The sequence below is a fragment of the Aphelocoma coerulescens genome, chromosome 1 (assembly GCF_041296385.1).
Source record: "Aphelocoma coerulescens isolate FSJ_1873_10779 chromosome 1, UR_Acoe_1.0, whole genome shotgun sequence".
NCBI lineage: Eukaryota > Metazoa > Chordata > Aves > Passeriformes > Corvidae > Aphelocoma > Aphelocoma coerulescens.
This window is the reverse complement of record NC_091013.1, coordinates 94,471,135-94,491,244: the sequence shown is the minus strand read 5'-3', so window position 1 is coordinate 94,491,244 and position 20,110 is coordinate 94,471,135. Positions and strand designations below refer to the sequence as shown.

The following is a 20,110-nucleotide window of genomic DNA, read 5'->3' as shown; positions in this document are numbered from 1 at the left end:
ACCATTTGTTTTGGCAGAGAATTTTTAAGGCACTGAACTCTGAAGCTGCACTCGAGCTTTAAAAATTATCAAAGCAATTAATCATGTAATTCCTATGGGCTAGAGGTTCAAATTAACCATGGTCTCATGGGTCTGGAAGGGGAACCTTAGAATACTATAAAGAAAAGTACGAGCAACTCTCAGTGCATGCCCCAACAGAAAATCTCCAAAAATGTTCCTTAATCTTTTTGTTTTCAAGGCTCTGGATGCCAAAAGAAAAAGCATCACTCTGCTTCAGCCACATGAATGGTAAGGGAAACTCCATCAAGAAATGTTTATTTTGCTTCTTTCAAAATAGGCCAGTTTTATCAGTTTCAGTTAAAAAAATAAACAAATCTCACTATAAAATGGAGGAGATCAGATACAGCATTCTACCTATCCAAAATTCTGAATATAAGAATGGTCATAGTGGACCAGATGGAATTTTGTCTGCTCCAGAATAACATCATCAACAATGGCCAAAATGAAACATGGATGGGCAAGTGGAAGCGCCCATCAAGTATATGAGATACCTTTTCCCATCTTTTCTACCAGCCTCTAATGTTTTTGAGCTCAAGACTTCTCCCAAACTAGACATACTTTTTTTAGGTGGTCAGTAATTCTTAATAGATTCATTTCCCAAGTACTTATCTGGTGCTTCCTTAAATCTGTGTAAGCCTTGAGCATCCAAAACAACCTCTGCTAAGGTGTTCCACATCTCTAACACCTATTTGATGCAGAACCACTCTCCAGTCCCTGTGTAATTCTGCAAATCTGCTGAATCCTACCTAGAATGTTCCTTTTCCACCCTGAATAATACCACCCAATTTAGTTGTGCCTTGAATGGAAACTGTTCCATGCCTTTAGTTAATCTTCTTGCCTTTCTCTGTAACTCTTCCAATTCTACTATATCCTTTGTAAAATGAGAGGACCAGCCTGAATACAGCAAAAAAACGTGCGGGCAAGATTAATACAGTGACATAACGGCATTTTCTATTTTGCTCTTTCTCATTTTGTTTTTCCTGAGTGTTACTGAGTTGACATTTTCATATTCTTAAGAGCAATTTCCTGAATTGCAATGGTCAGTTAACACTCATCTTCTAATAATGTGAGTTTAGGAATAATTTTTTCATAGGTGCCTCACTTTACATTTAACTACACTGAATTAAATTTATTAATTTATTATGCTAAGTGATTATTATATCATAAGGTCCTTGTGTAGCGCTTTTTTTTGCTATTATCAGCACACTTACCTTACTGTTCCTGCCCTTTCCTGATCATTTATATATGTGTATGTTTTATTTATATATAACACATATTAAAATAGGAAATGGAAATATACATAATGTGTATAAATACAGTATAAATTTTACACACCTATACACATATGTGTAAATATATATCAAATATTTCAGAGTACCACTGGTTAACCAGCATTTATCCATTGCAAGAGTGGACTATTTACCTCTATCCTGTTTTCTATATTATGCCTATTTTATTCCTCCGTACAGGTACTTGCTGCTTGGATAGTAACTGCTTGATGTCCCTAATTGGCCTTAGTAAAACACTTGTGAAAAAGCTGTTTAGAAATCAGGGAAACACAATAGCTATGTTAGTTTTATCCACCAAAGAAGCTGGATTTCAGGCAGTTCTGGTGACCACCACCTACAGAAATTGTGATGTCTTCTCTTGCTTTGTAGCCTGCTCATGCATTAAATCTTTAATTATTTACTCACACCCATTCTTAATGCTATTGGGCACTACAAGAAATTAAACTACCCAAGGGCAGGTGACCTCTGCACATTGTGATGATTTCACCAAACCCTTATCTGAAACCAAGGATGTAAAATTAATCACAGCACTTCTACTAATAGTCGACTAAAGAAAAGAAGCTATTATGGGCACAGTACCTTTCAGGGGCCATTCTTCTAAGCCAAGAACCATCTAAGGCCATTTTACAATGCTATAGTGCTCACAATATAATCCAGATATTTTCATAATAATAGCGCTGGTAGGTTATAGTCTAGGCAGGGAGAGCAGATGAGAAACAATTTCATACAAGTGCAAAACTGCAAAGCTAAACTAGCACCATTTTAAAATATTTTAACTGACACAAAGTTGACTTCAATGAGAGCTGTATTTAGCAGTGCCAAAAAAAAGGACAAATCCTTATACTTTTTGATAAATATATTTCTAATTTTAGAAATATTTTTGAAAACATTGTTTAATGTTTTGTATGTTCCTTTAATTTAATAAATTTCCTCAAAGTAAGAAAGGATTCATAATTGTAATAATACTTGCTAGGCTCTAACTCATACAAAATAGGAGGAAGAGAACCTCCAAGGTACTTCTGTTTGAGACTCCGAACCATTGCTATTTCATACTTCTCACAAAAACATGTAATTATTCTCGTTTCTTCAGCTTTGCCTGTTTAGCTGCTTACTGAGAGTCTTGGGACAGAGATAGCATCTACTCACAGCCTTGCATATGTCTCAACTGAATTCTTAGTCATCTGGCTTATTCTGCACTAGAATTGTCACACATAAAAACCAGCTAAAGCTGTACCGCGATTCTGAGGACAGCTCTTGTCAAGAAACTTAAAGTGCAAAAAATTTCAACCTAAAATAAGCTCTCTGTAGTCAGTCAATACTTTACACATTATCAGCTAATGGCTAGGAAAATTCTTATGCATAAGGGATGGTATAATGTACTAAAAATACTGTGTGCTATAGATCAGCACACAATGCCGTTATACAGATAATTTTGCTTATTTATCTAGCCTCTGCAATACCTATGAAAGCTGATTATTCAGATTGATTTGCTAGTGATCTTTCTATTCTTTCAATTTCATTGGACTTCTTTCTTGTTGCCATTTACAGATTTCGCATTGCCAATTATTTTATGCCTGTGCCATGTTTCTCAGTGGTGCATGTTAAGCATGAAAACAAAGAACTATTCCCCAGAAACTGGAACACCTCAAGATGTGCAGTACTCACATAAGCTTAAACATCAAGAAACCTTGCACCATGAGCACATGAAGCTGTATTTTTGTATCCTTACTTGTGCCCACTGACAGCATTATGATTTCTTGTGCTGCTACATGGGCATACAGATCAGAACATGCTTTCTATCTTTGTTTTTCTCAATCTTCTCTCCAAACTGAGAGCACACTGGACTACAGAAAAATCCTGAAACCTCCTGTCATAGGACTGGAGATTGAGGATGGCTGCAGCATTAATCTATTGATAGTTTATGGTACAAAAAAATAGTAGAGTAAGTAGGAAGCAGAGGCATGTCTAGATTACACATCATAAGACTATTCTGGTTACAGTTAAGTTTTCTAATTGACCATCAATAACCCTTTTCAAATCCTTGATGTTTCTAAGGGGTGTCACATGCATTCCCAATCTCCTGAAGAGGGGAAGAGCCTTGGTGGGGCTTTCATGCTGTCTAGTTCAATCCTGGAAACACAAATCCCTTGCCCAGAGGCAGACCAGAACCACAACTACACCCCCTGCCTTCACCTTCCAAAGACCACCAGCTTTCTCCAGCTGTTGAATTAGAAAGGCATCCTTTGAGGAGTGCTACAGACTGACCTTCAGTTTAAGCAGAATCTACAGGGGTTTTCACAGAGCCATGGCAAGAGCCCAAGCTTCTCACAACATACCTAGTCACTTCTCCAGCCTCTGACTCTGGAGTCTAAGGTCTTCTCTCAGATATTCCTGGAGAACATTGATAGGTGACTCAGATTATCAGCAAGACTATGTCCCTGCGTAAACTTCTCAATTACATGGCAGTGATGCCAGTTGCCACTGGGACATAATCGCAAGAAAATACAGGAGGAATAGTTTCAAGGACTTTCCAGCTTCTCTGTACTAGTCAGCACTGAAATAACCAGCTTTCTGAAACATCAATATTTTTTTTTTAACAGGCTTTCAAACCTGCAGTATGTCCAACAGGTTGATGACAGTTGGCAATATAATGCCCTTATTTTCTGGAAATGCTTTTATTCTGTGAAATTCTGTTTTAATTTTGCTGAGACTCATGCTCAGCTATGGAAATTTAGGTTGCTTCACAAAGCGATATTTTCATAATAAAGCATTACATCACCAGCTACATACTGTAGTTTATTATGAGCAACTGTGGGATGACACAGGAAAGGGCATCTCTGCTGGTTTATAAAGAAAGAGCTGCCTACCCCTTGCACTCAGTCTCAGCACCCTTCTCTGTCCTCTGGGGATGCCAAAGGGGGCAAGTTCTCTCAAATCCGTAGGAGAAAGAGATCAGGCAATCCTCTTTCCCTGCTGAACCATAAACCTGTTAGCTGAACCAGGATGATTGTCTGCCCTCTTAGAGATGTTTTTCTGCCATCAGCCAGTTCTGTCATTAAAGTGTACAACTATGTCTCAAATACTGCTGTTAAAACAGAATGAAGAAATTGACATTTGGCACATATAAGTTCTTAATTTTCTTTGAAAGATCAGTCCAGAAAACTAAAACCAAAACATCCAAACACAAACAATCCACATTCCTGGGACTGCATGACTGAACAAAAGAAAATGAGGGCACTGTAAATATATAGCTGTCTGTACAGCTTTCAGTCTTTCTTGCTCATGTGTTCTTATGCAGTCATTAAATATGTAATCAAAAATTTTATCTCCCCCATCTTTTGACTTATTTAGGGTACAGAATAAACATCTGAAGGAATAAAATTAGGTCTGCTCAAACAACTGTAAATTTAACATTGCTTATTTTAAAATGTCAAACATTTAAATGCAATTTTTCAGAATGCAACAATAGCTACTATGTTCTACCTTTCTTCTTAAGCATACTCATATTTTTTTCTTTTCCTTTTTTAAATGCTGTTGCTACCCAAACGAAATTATCGCTTGTGTGACTGAATTATTTAAAAAGACAGGCAACTATATAATGATACAATGTAATCCTGTGAATAAATACATGAATTCTCATCTTAAAACTGCTTTCGTTTTAGTTACCATTATTTCTACTGGGGAGGTATTTCAGAAGCTCACTTCTCTGATGGCTATGCAAAACCATTTCCAATTTCCAACCTACATTTATTCACAGCAAGCTTAAAAATCTTGCTCTTGTTACAATTGCATTCTTTTATGTCTTAAAATAACTATTTCTCTTCAGTGTTTACCCCTTGAGATGGCAATAATTTTTTTCCTTTCTTCGGTATTATTTTTCTAGCCTGAGCAGACCAATCTCTCATATTTTCCCCACTGTAACATAAAAGCTCTGTCGCTCTATTCATTCTGTTGGTCTTTTTCTGCATTTGTTCTGCTAGAAATTCAGATTTATACAGAGTATTCTGGGTGACAAATTACACATGTCTTCTAAGGCAGTCTTAATATTATCTAATCTCTGCTGAAAATTCTTCATCTGATACAGACCAGGACATTTTTCAACTCACATTCAGACAAAGAGCTCCTGACTTTTTCTAGTGAACTTCTTATTTCTGTTAGTCCAGTTCTCAAGATCTTCCTGCTTACTATTCTGAGACTCTTCCATTTTAATTATGTCTTACAACTTTATGGCCACCCTAAGCATAATCAGTACATTTCAACTTCAAGCATCAAGGTCACTACTAAAGATGTAAAATAATCCTGGTCCAAAAGACTGGCCTTGAGAAACTTCCAGCCCAACAATGAAGTCTGATGCCGCCTCCTCACTTAGTCAAGCCTTTGACCTCACAGTCCACACAGTAGTCTTCATCCTCTCTTATTTAATTGTACTTACCCAGAATGCACTATTACTAAAACCAGGAAAAAGTCTATTTTCAAATTTTTCCCTCAACTGTAAGAAGAGTATATATGAAATGAAATGAAAAACTTTCCTATATATCTGTGTGACAAGAGCTCACACAAATTCTTTCCTCCCCATACCCATATAACCTATCTTAGCTGACTGATCCAAAAATAAGGACAAACATGCATGAAGGAACCATAAAGTCTGGGTTTACATTTACTCACCATGATGTAGAGCAGAAGTAAATACACGAATATTAAAAATTCATACTGGTATAAAACCAGTGTATGTTAGACAAGGTCCATAACAAATCCTAAAAATAATTACAACAGTTGTTGTATTCCAACTATTGAAATGGTTAGATTAACAATAGGTCTTACTTGTCCTGTCATATGACTCATGACATGTATGTGCAATTTCAGCTCCAAGCTGCAAATAATGTCCAGCTTTATCATCTCTGGAACCATCTGCTCCAAGGGCAAACATTCCCCCTGCAAAACAGGTCAAATGGCCCATCTTTCTTTCAAGATGCCCGTTCTTCCACTCCCCAATGAAGGTCAGTCCTCCATTGGACTTTCTGATGAGATGTTTTTCTATGGCCTACAAAGAGATTAAGAGAACTTTCAAATGCTGTTTCACATCCAAGTTTTACACATTAACATTCCTTTATAGAACAAAGTACTGTTTTCAAAACAAGAGTAATTTTCTTTCAAATTCACTTCTGAGCCCTACAGGAACAAACAGCTATAAGAATATAATTTCAAAGCACACAAAATAATACCCTAACTGCTAATAATGCTAATGACATCTAACACAGGAAAATCACAACATAGACAACACTGTACTTTTAGTAGAGAATTCACACCTATTTTATGGCTCAAACATTATTTGTCTAAATGTTTACTCTGGGAAGTACCCATTTGTTGCTCTGTGTGCTCTGTGAGTACTCAGAAAACACATTCATATTGGAAACTTTTGGTCAGCAATATATGCAAATCTGTACTCTCAGTCAGTCTTTAACAGGAGGTGACAGGAATGCTCCAGCCCCTTTCTAGCTTCTCCATGGCAGCTTTCTGATTGCACATTCTCAAACAATGGGTGTTAGAGCAGCTGTTAACAAAAAACTTTATTATTTTATATGTGAGGCAACTGCTGCTTTCTTTTTGCACTTCTGTACCAATATATGTTGTTGCTTGTGACTTATAAATGGCATCCTTCTCTTAGAAGGAGAATAGCTGACCTAACTTTCCAGACTTTGCAAACTAGATGGAACAACATTTGCTTAAGCCTCTTTCAGAGAGGATCACAATTCCCACCAACCTACTGCAGTATTTACTATCTCTAGCATTAGACAATGAGAAAGCAATGAAAGAGAAGTGCTGGTCTGCATTCCTATTGGGTTAATTCCTTCACTAATACCACTGACAGATCTGAGATTTGTGCTCATGGCAGGATCCAGCAAGAAGAACACAGAAATTACTGACAGAGCAGAAACCAGTAGGGCTCTGACAGCAGCCAGGGTAGTTGTCTAACCATCATGCAAACTGGCATTGACGACTTCCTTCTGCTGCTAAAGGAGCCTGGTGTGGTTAAATGTACAAGCCTCATTGGTTCTGAAAGTTCTGGTACAGGAAATATTGGATCTGCTGAAAACTGCCACTGAGAAGGATTCTAAGATCTGGAGCATTAACTCTGTTGATTCCATTACTCTAGACTGTGACAAAACTGATGCTTCTCGACCATATGGTACATAAAAGTTGAATCCTCTTTGAAAGAAAGCCACTTTAACTATGAAGAGGAAGAAGGCACAAAAGCATATGGATTATTTATTTCTTAGAGGAAAGCATTTTTTCCCAAATGTTAAATGGCATTTCTTTTTGAATTGTATCTTCCCATAACTTCGTAACTGTTGAGGAGCAAATGGTTGCAGAAGCATTTCCAGTGAGACAAAATTGCTGTGGTTAGCACCAGGATAGCCAACAAAGGCTAAATTTATACCCTTCTCCATGAGCTGCTACTCTGCTCCAGACTTGCTTTCATGGTTTGACTGAAGAGCATGTTTTAGGTGCAACATGCTCCTCTTCTGAGCAGAAAACACATCTTCTGAATTTGAAAATAACTGCCTGGTAGAAGGGGTATTTTTGAAATCTGAAAATCAAGTTCTATCAGCTACTTAATTACTAGGTTGGATTCTGAGAGTCACAAAGGAAGCATCTCAAGAAGAAAATAAATGCAACTCTCTCAAAATACTTTAATATTCAACAACCCACTGCGTACCAACTGCAGAAAAATGACAATTAATATTTACAGTAATTAACATGGGACAGCTGGGCATTGTTCGGAGCACTGCCTAGCAGATAAGAAAAGTTTGTGCAGGTTGGGATAGATGTGGCATTTGCATCTTGGGCTGGATGGCTGGGGCCACAGAGCACTGCAATAGGTACTGCAAAGCCATGACAGCCAGCTGGACTACAAGGAGTACACACGTACCAGAGTGGACACATATACCCCAATTCCCTAAGAGAAGATTTAATTCACATCAACTAAGAGATTAACTAATGGAAGAAGTTTCCTTAGTCTGTGAAATGCCTGAACCATAGGGGTGGCTGAGGTCACTTGGTTTGTTCAGCCTAGAGAAGAGACTGAGGGGACACCTCATTGCAGTCTTCAACATCCTCACGAGGGGCAGCAGAGGGAAAGGCACTGACCTCTTCACTCTTGTGACCAGTGACAGGATGAGAGGGAATGGCCTGAAACTGTGGCAGGGGAGGTTTAGGTTGGATAGCAAGAAAAGGTTCTTCACTCAGAGGGTGGTTGGGCACTGAAACAGGTTCCCCAGGGAAATGGTCACAGCACCAACCCTGACAGAGTTCAGGAAGTGTTTTGACAACACTCAGGCATATGGTATGACTCTTAGGGTGTCCTGTACAGGGCCAGGAGCTGGACTCAATGATTCCTGAGGGTCCCTTGCTATTCAGGACATTCTGTGATTCTATGCAAAAACTGAATGTTCTCTATCTGAAGTTCATGTGCTTTTCATGACTACAAAAAATAGCATTTTCTGAGCTGTCTTGCAGCAGTACTTGCTATGTTGTGACAGCCAAGCACACTGCTGAATCCTTCTTTTAGCTACCTAATGCTGTGCAGTAAGAAAGACTGAGGATCAAATTTATGAGCCTAACAGATTAGACTACTCAAGGCAGCAGATCAAAACGAAGCTTACCTATCCTCCAGCTGATGTGAGAAAAACACTTGAAACCAGACTAGCTGGAAGGCCCACATGATGATGTTGGAAGCAAAGTTAAGAGGCCCATCCTCAGTTTTTATTACCACAAAAAATTCCCAACTAGTTTCACAATTTCAGCTTTTATCACAGCTGTGAATTTACATACTAGAACATGGCAATGAAGTGTCCTTTACAGTGGAAGACTGCACCCATGTTATATACAGAGAGGTTTGGATATGCAACTTGTTTGTACTCCTGTTAGGAAGTATGTGGTGACCTGGATAAGACTTCATATGCCATGGATCAGAAACCATGACATCTGAAGAACAGATGCTGCATTTTTCTTCCCCATGATAGCTCCAAGGAATGAGATATCACTGTCTGCTGCAAGACTTAGGAGTGAGGTTATGTTGTCCATCTTCCACTCATCCTGCTGTAATAAGATAAGGGAGTGAAGTGTGGCTGGACAGAGACATTCTTTTAGACTGGTGGGTGATGAGAACATTTCCAACACTGTGCTGTGAGTGGGAGGAATGCATGCTACACCTTTCCCCTTGCTTGCATAAATGATGCAAAGAACTTCTGCTCCACATTTTGAAAAACAAAGAATAAGAAGCGTTAGCTATGGGCTGTGGAGGAAGGCCTATATTATAGGCAAGAACAAAAGAATGTTAAGGGCATGGCCTCTTAAAAATATCTAAAATAAAAGCTCTCATTGCAGTTACGCAAAGCAAATCCTACTTAATGACTCTTTGCCCATGTCTTTCAATGTCAAGTAGGACCTGGGAGAGACACAAACCCTGAAACAGAGTATGTTCCACAGCACATAAATCAGTACAGTTCATGCAGACTCAAATTTACAGGGTGGATTTAGCTGAGAAAAAGCTGAAGGAACCCTCTGATGCTTGGACTGCAGGTAATTTCACACATGAAGCAGGGGCAGCTTGGCTTTTCCTCCCTCCTATCCACAGTGTGTTTGCAAGCTGATCCCAAATTTCCTTTGCTCTGTCTCCATTCAGATTTGCCCATACAAAATGTCTGCGAGATGGTTTACAGGGAAGAAGATGAATAGGAGAGTTTATTTCCTCTAATTTTGAAGTGCTCACAGTTCAAGAATCAGAGTAAAATATTTCAACAGTAACCACAATGGATGCTAGATATCCACTGCTAAACATTTTTAAATGCACAGGACCCAACAAGCTGTATTTTAGCCTATTAAAAATACACAACTAATGTTTTGAACTAGTAATGTAGAATTTAACAAACCCTGGAAAACTAAGGAAGTTCAAAAGGACTGGGAAGCAGACAATGCTTTATGAGTAGTTTAAAAAGTTAATACAACAATCAAATAAAATTAATGATGTGGTTTCAAAAATAAATGTTTGATTGGTATGTGCATGCTGATACTAGGAATATCATGGACTTGGGGAATTTCTGGGCATTTTACAAAATATTAGTCCTAAACAAATTCAAGGCAGCAAATATGAAGTGGATTAAAAGCTGGTTTGCTATAACAGTTCAAAGTAAAAAAAAAAAAAAAAAAACCTGTGAAAAAATCCTTATCCCATGAAGATTCTGCATAGATACTTTATTCAACACTGGCTGGTATTTCTAACAATGATCTCCAAGAAAAATGCTAGAAAAAAATTGCAGATAACACAAAAATTGATGGAACTATAGATAATGACAAAGAAAAAGTCAGTTCTGTAAAATCACTCAAAACAGGTGACAAAACGGGTTTTGCCTGAACAATGTGTTGTAATAGAGATAAGTGTAAGGTCAAACACTGAGGAATCAGGAATGTAAATCACAGTGGTAGGGAAGCAGTAAATCAAAAAGATTATAACCAGCTTCAGAATAAAGCAACTGGAAAGTGGATGATGGTGTGAGGCAAAGGTTAAGAGTGCAAATAGCACTCCTGGCTGGATGAAGAGGAGAAAACTGAGAAGGAATCAGTTAGAAGAATCACATTGGAAGAACGCTTACATTGCTGTCTCCATACTGAAGATACTGGAAAGTACATAGAAAAAAGGTTAAGAAATAATTCAAAATCTGTTTTATATTGTCAGACCAAAAATAAAAAACCCAGCATTTTTCCTTCAGGAGAGAATGCCTACTGTACATTTGATGGTAACCAGCTACATGGTGCAGATAACCCACTAAAACAATGCAGAGAAGGAAAAAGTCAAAGCACCTGGAAGTCAAATGTAATCAGATTCAGGTCAGGAATAAGAAATATTACAGCTTCAAAGCAATTTTGTACTAGAACTTTCACTATATATCTTTAAAAATGTGACTTTTGAGAACTCCAGGAACAGGTGTTTTCCTTTAGAAGTCTGACTGCACTAAAACTAGGCTTTAAAAACTTATGTTGAAAGCAACAGGGCACACACAGATCATGGAACACATTAGGCACCAACCACACGTCTGCAATTGGATGAGACTACACAGTCCCTGCTGCTGTTGGTACCACAGCACGTGACTCAAACCAGCTCAGTTACTCTCTACGTGTCTAAACTGCAGCAGAGGAATGGTGGCATAGTGGGCACCACTAAGAGATGCTGCTAAGAGAGGATGGGGAAACTGGGAAAGTAGGAGCTGGGCAGCAAAAAGCTCAGAGCCACCACAGAAAGGCCCCCACCCCAAATCCCATGGAACCATCCTGCAGTACTGCCCTGCTTGGGGAAGCACGTCTTGATCTGTGACGGGGAGTAAGACCATATCATAAAAGAACCACAGAGCAAGAAAGAGCTATGAACTGTATTTTACAAGATAAATATGGACTATAACATGCAAATGCCTTAGAAGATAGTGCAAAGAATAAAACAATTTGGGACTTCAGGTCCTAGAATGATGAATTCTCAACACTGGAAAAAGGTGACTTGATTGTTCTGCACATATCTCAAGGTTGCTAGATCTCCTAATAAATGAGAGCTTGGGCTTTTACATTACATCATTTGGGACAAGCTGATTATTTTTAGCACAATAATCTGCATCACATGTATTCCACAATAATACTTTTTGAACTACTCAGAGTGAAAGCTAGTATTATTCATCACTTGATTTCTTAAAACTTATATAATCAAAACAAGTCCTGTGGTTGGTGGTAGTTTTCCTGCCTAGTTTTTTGGGTTTTTTAAAAAAATTTAATTTTCTTAAAATCATTAAAGATGGCTCCACTGTATTGGAAAACTCAATGAATTATAATCACCTCAATTGCATCGTCGTACATTTTCCTTGCCTCCGTGTCCGTCTTGTCTGACATAAGCCAGGCTTTCAATAAATATTCATAAAAACTGTCTCCCAGCCCGCCCACGGATGTGTGATCTGTAGAAGGGAAAGAGGGAAGAAAACAAAAAAAGGTTGAAGTTGTTATGTAATAGCACCTTAAATTTATTCAAAACATAAACTTATGTTTTTAAGGCCTACTGTTGTAGAATTATAAACATTTTTAGCCTGTTTAGCAGGACAAAGCTGCACTGCACTCTTTCCCCTCCAAACTTACATCATAGGCGTAGAACCTTCTGTACGTGTTCCCTATTTGTCATTGTGCACAGGCTATCCCTCTTATCAAAAATGTACTTTAACCTCTGTTCTTAGTTCGTTCCAAAGAACCTAATAGTTTTGCTGCTAGGGTTTGGGGGGTTTAGTTTTCAGGTTTTTTTAAGGTATATGTGAAAAAAGTATGTAGAAAACCTCCTAAGACCTCTGTATCCAGGATGTAACCAGGTCATGTGGCTGGCTACAAACTGCCATGAACCACACAGAATCCAATCTTTCCAGGAGATGTTTATTTCTAACAGGGTAGTTACTTGACAGACTAATGAATTCCTCAAACTAAATGTTCTTATTGAAATTATTTTAGTCAAAAGGGAAATAAACTGCCTTTGCCATGTACAACACAAGCCCTGCTCTGTTCCACTGTGCCTAAGCAGCTATGCAGAGCTGTGCCATGTGCCACAGGGTAAGGCTGATTCACTATTAGAATCCACCAGCACATAAACCAAACTGCCTAACACACAGGTTTCTTTTTTGTCCCCTTTTTTTCCTTTTTCTTTTTTTTTTCTTGCAGAGGTTCCCTTTCAGAAATAGTGTCACTGCTATTCTGTGCTGACAGACCACTTGAGAACTATCTGTTTCTCTTTGGCTGAACTATCATACATCCCCACAAAAAGCCTACTGATGGTCTGACAGCCTTGGAGCTCCTGTTCCAACCAGGGTAAGCACTCAGTACACCCCTCATTCAAAAAACAGCACTCTGTGTGATTTACTAAATGACTCCAACCAGAATACACATAACCTTTTCTTTCCTAATGTTACAGCCCTCAAAACAGTGGCACCAGAAGACTCTTAGACTCCTGAAGCTAGGCGAGGGAAATATTTAACACCAACATTGTCACAATGCCAGAAATTCACTGCCCTAAGCATGGCTGGTTGAGTCATGCAAGTACCCTTTTACCAGGTAAAGAAAAGATTTGATACTTCCTTTTACAAAATACCTCAAAAAAGCGGTATTATTCACAGTTCTTCTGGGATAAAGGTGTAAAAGAGAGGTTGAACTCTCCTTCTGTTCTTTTTTCCTTCAAGCACCACCCTACCACAGCATGTCTGCTCATCTCTAAAGACGTGAGTAGGAGGTTAGAGCTGGTAGATGTTGCTATCCTAACTCTTCTAGCTGCCTCTTGGCTCCTCTGCTACTTAAAAATGGATTTCTAAACAAAGGAAGGGTCAAGTGGAGAGCCTGTAGCTTTCCCATTTAGTTTCGAGTTGTAAATGTGAAGCAAATTACTTCATGCCCTTCTCTTAGACGGCAGCATCTCCTCGACTGCCTTTTCACGCGCAGTTACTCAGTGATTATGAGTTTTCTTAAGCTTTCTCACTCTGAGCTGTAAGAGGACATTCAGGTCGTGAGTCTCTTACACAAACACAAGGGCTAGAAATTACTCCTTCAATGTACAACTACATTCTTAAGTAGACACAAGAAGCAAGGGTCTGTGGTTTTCAGAAAAAGAAAATTTAAAACCACAGACTATCCCAAGACTTCAAAGCTACAACTCATGCCAGCACTGCTCAGGGACTGACTTCACAAGAGACAGCTTAAAACTACTTCTGTTAAGCTGCTGCCTCCTCCCAAGCTGAGCTCTGTCACTTGAGTCAGGGATGATCCTCAGCCACATCTCCTTGACAGGTGCACTCAGGTCCCAACAAGGACAGGCTGTTGAACCCTCAGCAGGGTTCGTCTTGTAGTAGGCTCTAGCTGGGTTTGGGACAGGAAAAAGCAGGAAAATGAGTGGAAAATGTTTACTTCCTAAACAGAGAAATTCACATTCCAGGTGTGTTTCAAAAGTCAATTATCAGCAACATGTCCCATTTCACATCTACTTCTTCAGCCAGTCATTTGAGAACTGTCCTTCTCTTCTGTCAGCAGCTCTTCTCCTCCACATTGCTTCTCATCTCAGACAAGAGTATAGGGAACATAGTAACCAGAAGCATCAGGGGACACAGGACTCAGAGCCATCCCCTAGATAGCCTTTTTTTGCACCTTCTTTGTGCAGAGAACAGGGCTGCTCAAGCCTCTCAGATTCAGATCCTCCTACCACTCAGCAAGTAGAGAAGCACATGGTAAGAAACTAAGGCCTTTCAAAGGCCTGGCAGCTCCCAGCAGCAGTGTTTTCCTTACTCCTTTTTTGCATACCTCACTCTAGCTCTGACCTGCCAAGACTCTTCAAGGCTCCTCTCTCACTCAGCAGTGGGCTACTCCACACCCCAGCTGATGCCTTTCACAGCTGGACCAGAGGGAAGACCTGTCAGAAAAGGCAAACTGATCCTGTTCCTTCTCTTCAGCAGCAGGAAAGGGACATACGAAATATTTCTGGTGGGAACACATGATAGTATTTCAAGGGAGCTGGCTGCATCAAGATACAGCTGTCTTTATGTCCCTGACCCCTCTTCATCCACAAAAATAGACAAAAGAGGATGGAAATGAAAAGTGATAGAAGTGAAAAGGAGGCCAATGCAGCAGCTGAACTGAGGTTTAAACGCAGTGAGTTTTCCAACTTCTGCAGGTGCATTAACTGTGCCCTGGCAAGGTCTTCTTCAGGTTTTCTGCTAGTGTCTGAAGGTGTTGCTAAAGCAGAATTTGCTGCATTTTATAAGAACTATAAGTAGAAATAACTTAAAACACAGTTTGTGACAGATTGTGGGTCTTTGACAACTTGCTCTCACCTAGAGTGGAAATGCTAAAGAAATATTTCCAAGATTCCTTAGCAAATATATAACTGGTGGAAACTGTAGATTTGGGTCATCGCGTATCATTCTCTCCTAAAAAGAAAGCTCCCTACCCAAACTTATCAGAAGGTCCATGGTGGTTATCACTTTCTCCTGCTATTTAAGCTATAGATCAGATGGATTCAAAGATTTAACTCAGCTCAACTCAAAATGTTTTGCTCAGAAAAATGTTTCACACATAAAATATACTGATATTTTCAAACTGGCCCTAACCTTACCTGTCAATCCAGAGTACTAAAAAAGAGCAACCTGTGATTTCAAGGACTGAGCTTACAATAGCATCTTGGCACTGAGTACTCTCCTCAGTAAACAACTGAGAAGATAAGCATTAAGTTTCTAAGTTTATAAGCATTTTGAACATTTAAAAATGGATTTGTTTTTTCACATATTTGATCTACAAGAATCATTTCATTAGCTCTTTGTCACTTAAAGATTTTTATTATTTTTACAGTGAAATCCTGAAGTAGAATTCATTCCAGATTAAGACAAATATAGCAAAAACAAGTATGATAGCACAACAAATGTGGCTGAAGCCACATATTCTGTTCAATGTATACACTTTTAGACCATTTGTTCCTTCAAATCAAGACAAATTCAGATATTTTCTTCAGTCCCCATTTTTTCAAATGTAGGCCCAGATGACTGGGCAAGCATAAAAGGATTCCAGTCAAGGATTGCTTTGGAATTCTTTTAAAACTGAAAGACACAGTAGCTGGAGTTGGAAAGAATACCTTCAACTTTGCAAGCAAAAGCAATTACAAGAAACCCTATATTTTTTCTGGTTTGTCACACTTGAAAGCATACTGTGTGCAAACCTGTGCAGTCGGTCTGTTTGTAAGGATTCTTCTTGCCAAAAAGAGACAAATAAAACCTTCATAAAAAGACAATGATATTTCAAGTTCATAGCAATAGTTTTGCTCAGCTACCACAAAAGATTTACATCCTGTTAAATATTGGTACTTTTCTTCTTAATAAACATCACTCAGCTGTAAACAAAAAACCCTCAATGAACAACAATCAATTTCAGAGCAATACTTTGATGAGGTTTTAATGTATTGATAAAAGATCTATACTTAGTGACATGTTGTGTCTCAGCTAATATGCCAAAAACCAGATCTCTTTCCCACAGACTGAGAGTGGGACCTTCTTTTAAAATCTCACATCATCATTATCTAATATTCCTAAAGATAGTTTCACTCCAAATGATCTTATTGGTATCAGCAATCCCTGAGCTCTCTGCTGACACAGTCTCCCCTGACAAGAAGCAGGACAGCACTAAACCACAGCACCATGAGGTCAGACAAGGGTGCACACAGTCTCACTGAAATGCCACTGGATCTCAGCTCCAGAGAGGAGGGAGGATCTGCAGTGCTGTGGTGATTTGTTCCCTGTAAGTGAAATTCTTTCTTTACAAATCTGGGGAGACTTTTTTTTCCACAAACAGCTCTTCGAAGCATAGGCAACAAGGTTCCCCCTCCTCAGTGACAGGTGATGCACTGAGATGGATCTGGCTGTTCGTTCTCTACAGGACTAATTTTTGGCTTCAGTCGCAGATAACATGGATATTATGCATCACACAGCTCATTCTCATTTCTCATATCCAGACCTACCTAATATCTGTAAATAACTTCCTCCACAGCAAGCCAGTTTCCACATGAATGGCAGTGGTTCCCAAGAATATGTTTATGGCCAGAAACTGCAAGTTACCAACACGTGCCACTTTCTTTTGTTTACAGGGAAAGTTTGGTTCAGTGAGCAACAGCATGTTTCCCACAACAACTGAAAGGCCCCTAAAGATAACATTAATAACGAAGCCTGCTCTAATGAAGGTCTACCTGCTCTCTAGAGCAAACTGAAGATGTGCAAATTATTTTTAAGCAGATGGCTTCAAGTAGTTAACAGCAGCTTAATGAGGCAAATTAAAAACAGTTCATTATTTGCTAAACCCTCTCTGCTTTGTGCCTTAATTGTTCAATTGTCATTTCTTGGCAAGGAGCAAGAATAAAGAAAGAAGCCAGGCATTGTTTTAAAGACAGCATGTCATGTCAGGACTGATGCTGTAGTCCCAACACCTGAGGGTGGGGCTTCCTGCTAGCCAGGAGCAGACTGGGAGCGAGCCACTGCCCCTCCCTGACCCCAGGGCACGTCCGCCCTCGGCAGGAAGCTTCTGCATCGCTTACTGCACACGGAATAAAAAAGATGAAATACAATACTGAGCAGAAGTATGTTTAGTATGCATAGGCTGCCCTACGGGAAAGCAAAACGGTGAGATAACACTGGAGCAGTGCATAAGCACAAGCAGGTGGAGATGAGGATCGACTATGCCCACAGTATATTGAATTCACAAACTGCAACTACAACACTGATTCATTATTTTGAACTAGAGACAGAGAGAGAACAACTAAGCAAAAAATTAGTAATTTGGCTATTTGTAAATTCCAATCTTGGAACTGTAATAGTCATTTGTGACTTTAAAATAAAGTAGAACTCACTAAAACCTGTGCTATACTCAGTAGACTGGAAATGCCAAGATAAACAAATCACTGATTCATTTCAACCAAGAGCAGTAGTACAAACTACTCGGCAACAAAAGAAGGAAGCAATAAAAAGGGAGGCTGATATTCCTCAAGGATCACAAACTGACAAAGTGCTATTGTAATACGTCAGAGAAGGAGTTCAAGAGTGGAAAAGTTAAGTGACCAGGAGGGGGTAGCAAAGTGATTAAGCTAATACTAACTTTCATTAAGAAACCCACACACCCCATCACCATTAGTTGTTCTGGCCTGCACCAACTGGCCTTACACTGCAGGAGACCTCTTTCTCCGTGCAGGAAACTTTCAAAGAATTGTTTGTCTCTTTGTCTTCAGACTGGCTCTGATTAAATTTCAGTTCAATCTTTACTTCATGTAGTTGGGCTTACTGCTCCTCAGCTGCTCTAAATAGGTGCAAGCTCTCCTTCTAATCCTTTAATCCAGAAAGCTGAGGCCCTGGAAATTGCAGCTGTTGCAATTCACAGCAGAAATTCAACCTAAGGATGTCATAAGCCATAGTGGTTGGCTTAAAAGTGCAAACACTTGTAAACTGACTGCAGCAGAGGCAGCCCTGATAAAAGGAGGTGGAGGTGCAGTTTTAGTCAAATATAAACTATTTATCACTAAGGAACACATTACCAGCATGAGAATTTTTCTGAAAACAAGGTCTCACATAACAGAACTACATTTGAAGAAAGTAAGTAAAGCATTTATCAGTTGGGAGGAAGCTGAACAGACGCTGCTTCCCATTTTACAGCCTCGTGCCACAACAGAATCAAGCAACACGAAACACCTCGCTCTGCTCCTCCCAGCCTGGGGGTGCAGATCACGACTGCTCAGCACACACAGCTCTGGAGAACAGAGCAACTGAACTCTAAATACTCCAGATGGAGAAACTAGATGTGAATATTTTAACAAGGCTTGGAAAAATATGGATGGTTCTTGAGTTCCTTAACTGTACTCTTTGAAAAAACAAACTTTAATCTGAATAGAATCACATTCCATTTCTTGCTTCATTTAGAGATGGCTAAAGCGTTTTTGTCAAAGTTGTTTAAAGAAATCCAAACAAAACAGCTTGAGGCAGACAGAATACTCCAGTTGGAAGAACTGAAGTCTGACAGCTACAAGAAACTGAAAACACAATCACTTAATGGAAAGCATTAAGCAATCTTAATTAAAAGTGCTACCAGTTTCTCACAGAATAAAACTAAGCAAAATTACTTCCTAGAACTGTAAGGACTATCAAACTAAAGATTAAAAATGGTTAAGCTTTCACAATTCAAGTGTGTCCAAAGACAACAAAAGTACTTTGAAACAGACCAGCAAGTATAACTAGCTAACTAATACACATATTTAGGTAACTAATGTTCTCAGAATCAAAACACTTCTTCAGACTGAATGTAATTTATGATTCTGTAATGTCAAAGGAGTATCCTAATTTGGTATCTTACAACAGACTGCACTTTCACTCCCAGGAATTCACAGCTGGAACAAATATTTTCTTTCTTTTTTTTTTTTTTTTTTTTTTTTTTTTATTCAAACCTTCCTGAAACATCAAAACATTCCAGCTGTTATTTATAATTCTGGAAAGATTTAGGTCATCTCTCAGAAGACACGTTCAGGAATTAAACACCAATCAACTAAATACATCAAGTCCACATGCTAAAATTAGAAACACATTAAATCCTTACGTCAGTGTGTTTACTGAGAAGTGGTCTTTTATCACCTGAAGTTGTCTTTTCAAGATTATTACACTCGCCCACAGAGCCACCCAAATGAAGCACATCTGCCTCTCAGCCAAGTTTGGAGTCACTGTAAATCCCAACTGTGTGGGAAGCTTTAATGAAGCCGCTGGGATTTGCAGTGGGTTGATGGGAAGTCACATGCATGTTTGTCTCTGATGACTTTTTTTTACTTGACAAGGTAAAAAGCAGCTAAAAGGGGTAACATCACCTGCTGCAAATAATACTGCTGTAGGTATGTGCCCACAACCCAAAGAGTCCCTTTTTAATAAGAGACCATACATAGAGGGATTGAAAAGCTCTTAAGGTCATTCACCCTTTAGTTTATTCACCTTAATATTCCTTGAAGAGCTCAATTCTCCTCTTGAAGATTAAAAAGAACATGAGAGAGGGAAACCTTTATTAGATTAAATCTAGTCCAATGCTCATCTGTACCAAGTCAGCTGGCAAACCTACTGTCAACAACTTCACCCTCTCCCTTCAAGTTGTATAAAGACATGGCAGTTTATATATTTACATATGTATGTGTGTAT

At 39.0% G+C, this 20,110-nt stretch overlaps 1 protein-coding gene across 1 annotated transcript in view; it reads right to left on the bottom strand.

The window, feature by feature from the left end:
* Positions 1-20,110, bottom strand: part of MAN1A2 (mannosidase alpha class 1A member 2) — a 136,145-nt gene that overhangs the window by 15,714 nt on the left and 100,321 nt on the right. Inside the window, exons 9-10 of the mRNA XM_069019054.1 lie at positions 12,228-12,343; positions 6,171-6,390 (exon numbers count right to left, since the gene is read on the bottom strand). Coding sequence (XP_068875155.1) covers positions 6,171-6,390; positions 12,228-12,343 — 336 coding nt within the window. The remainder of the gene's footprint in view (positions 1-6,170; positions 6,391-12,227; positions 12,344-20,110) is intronic.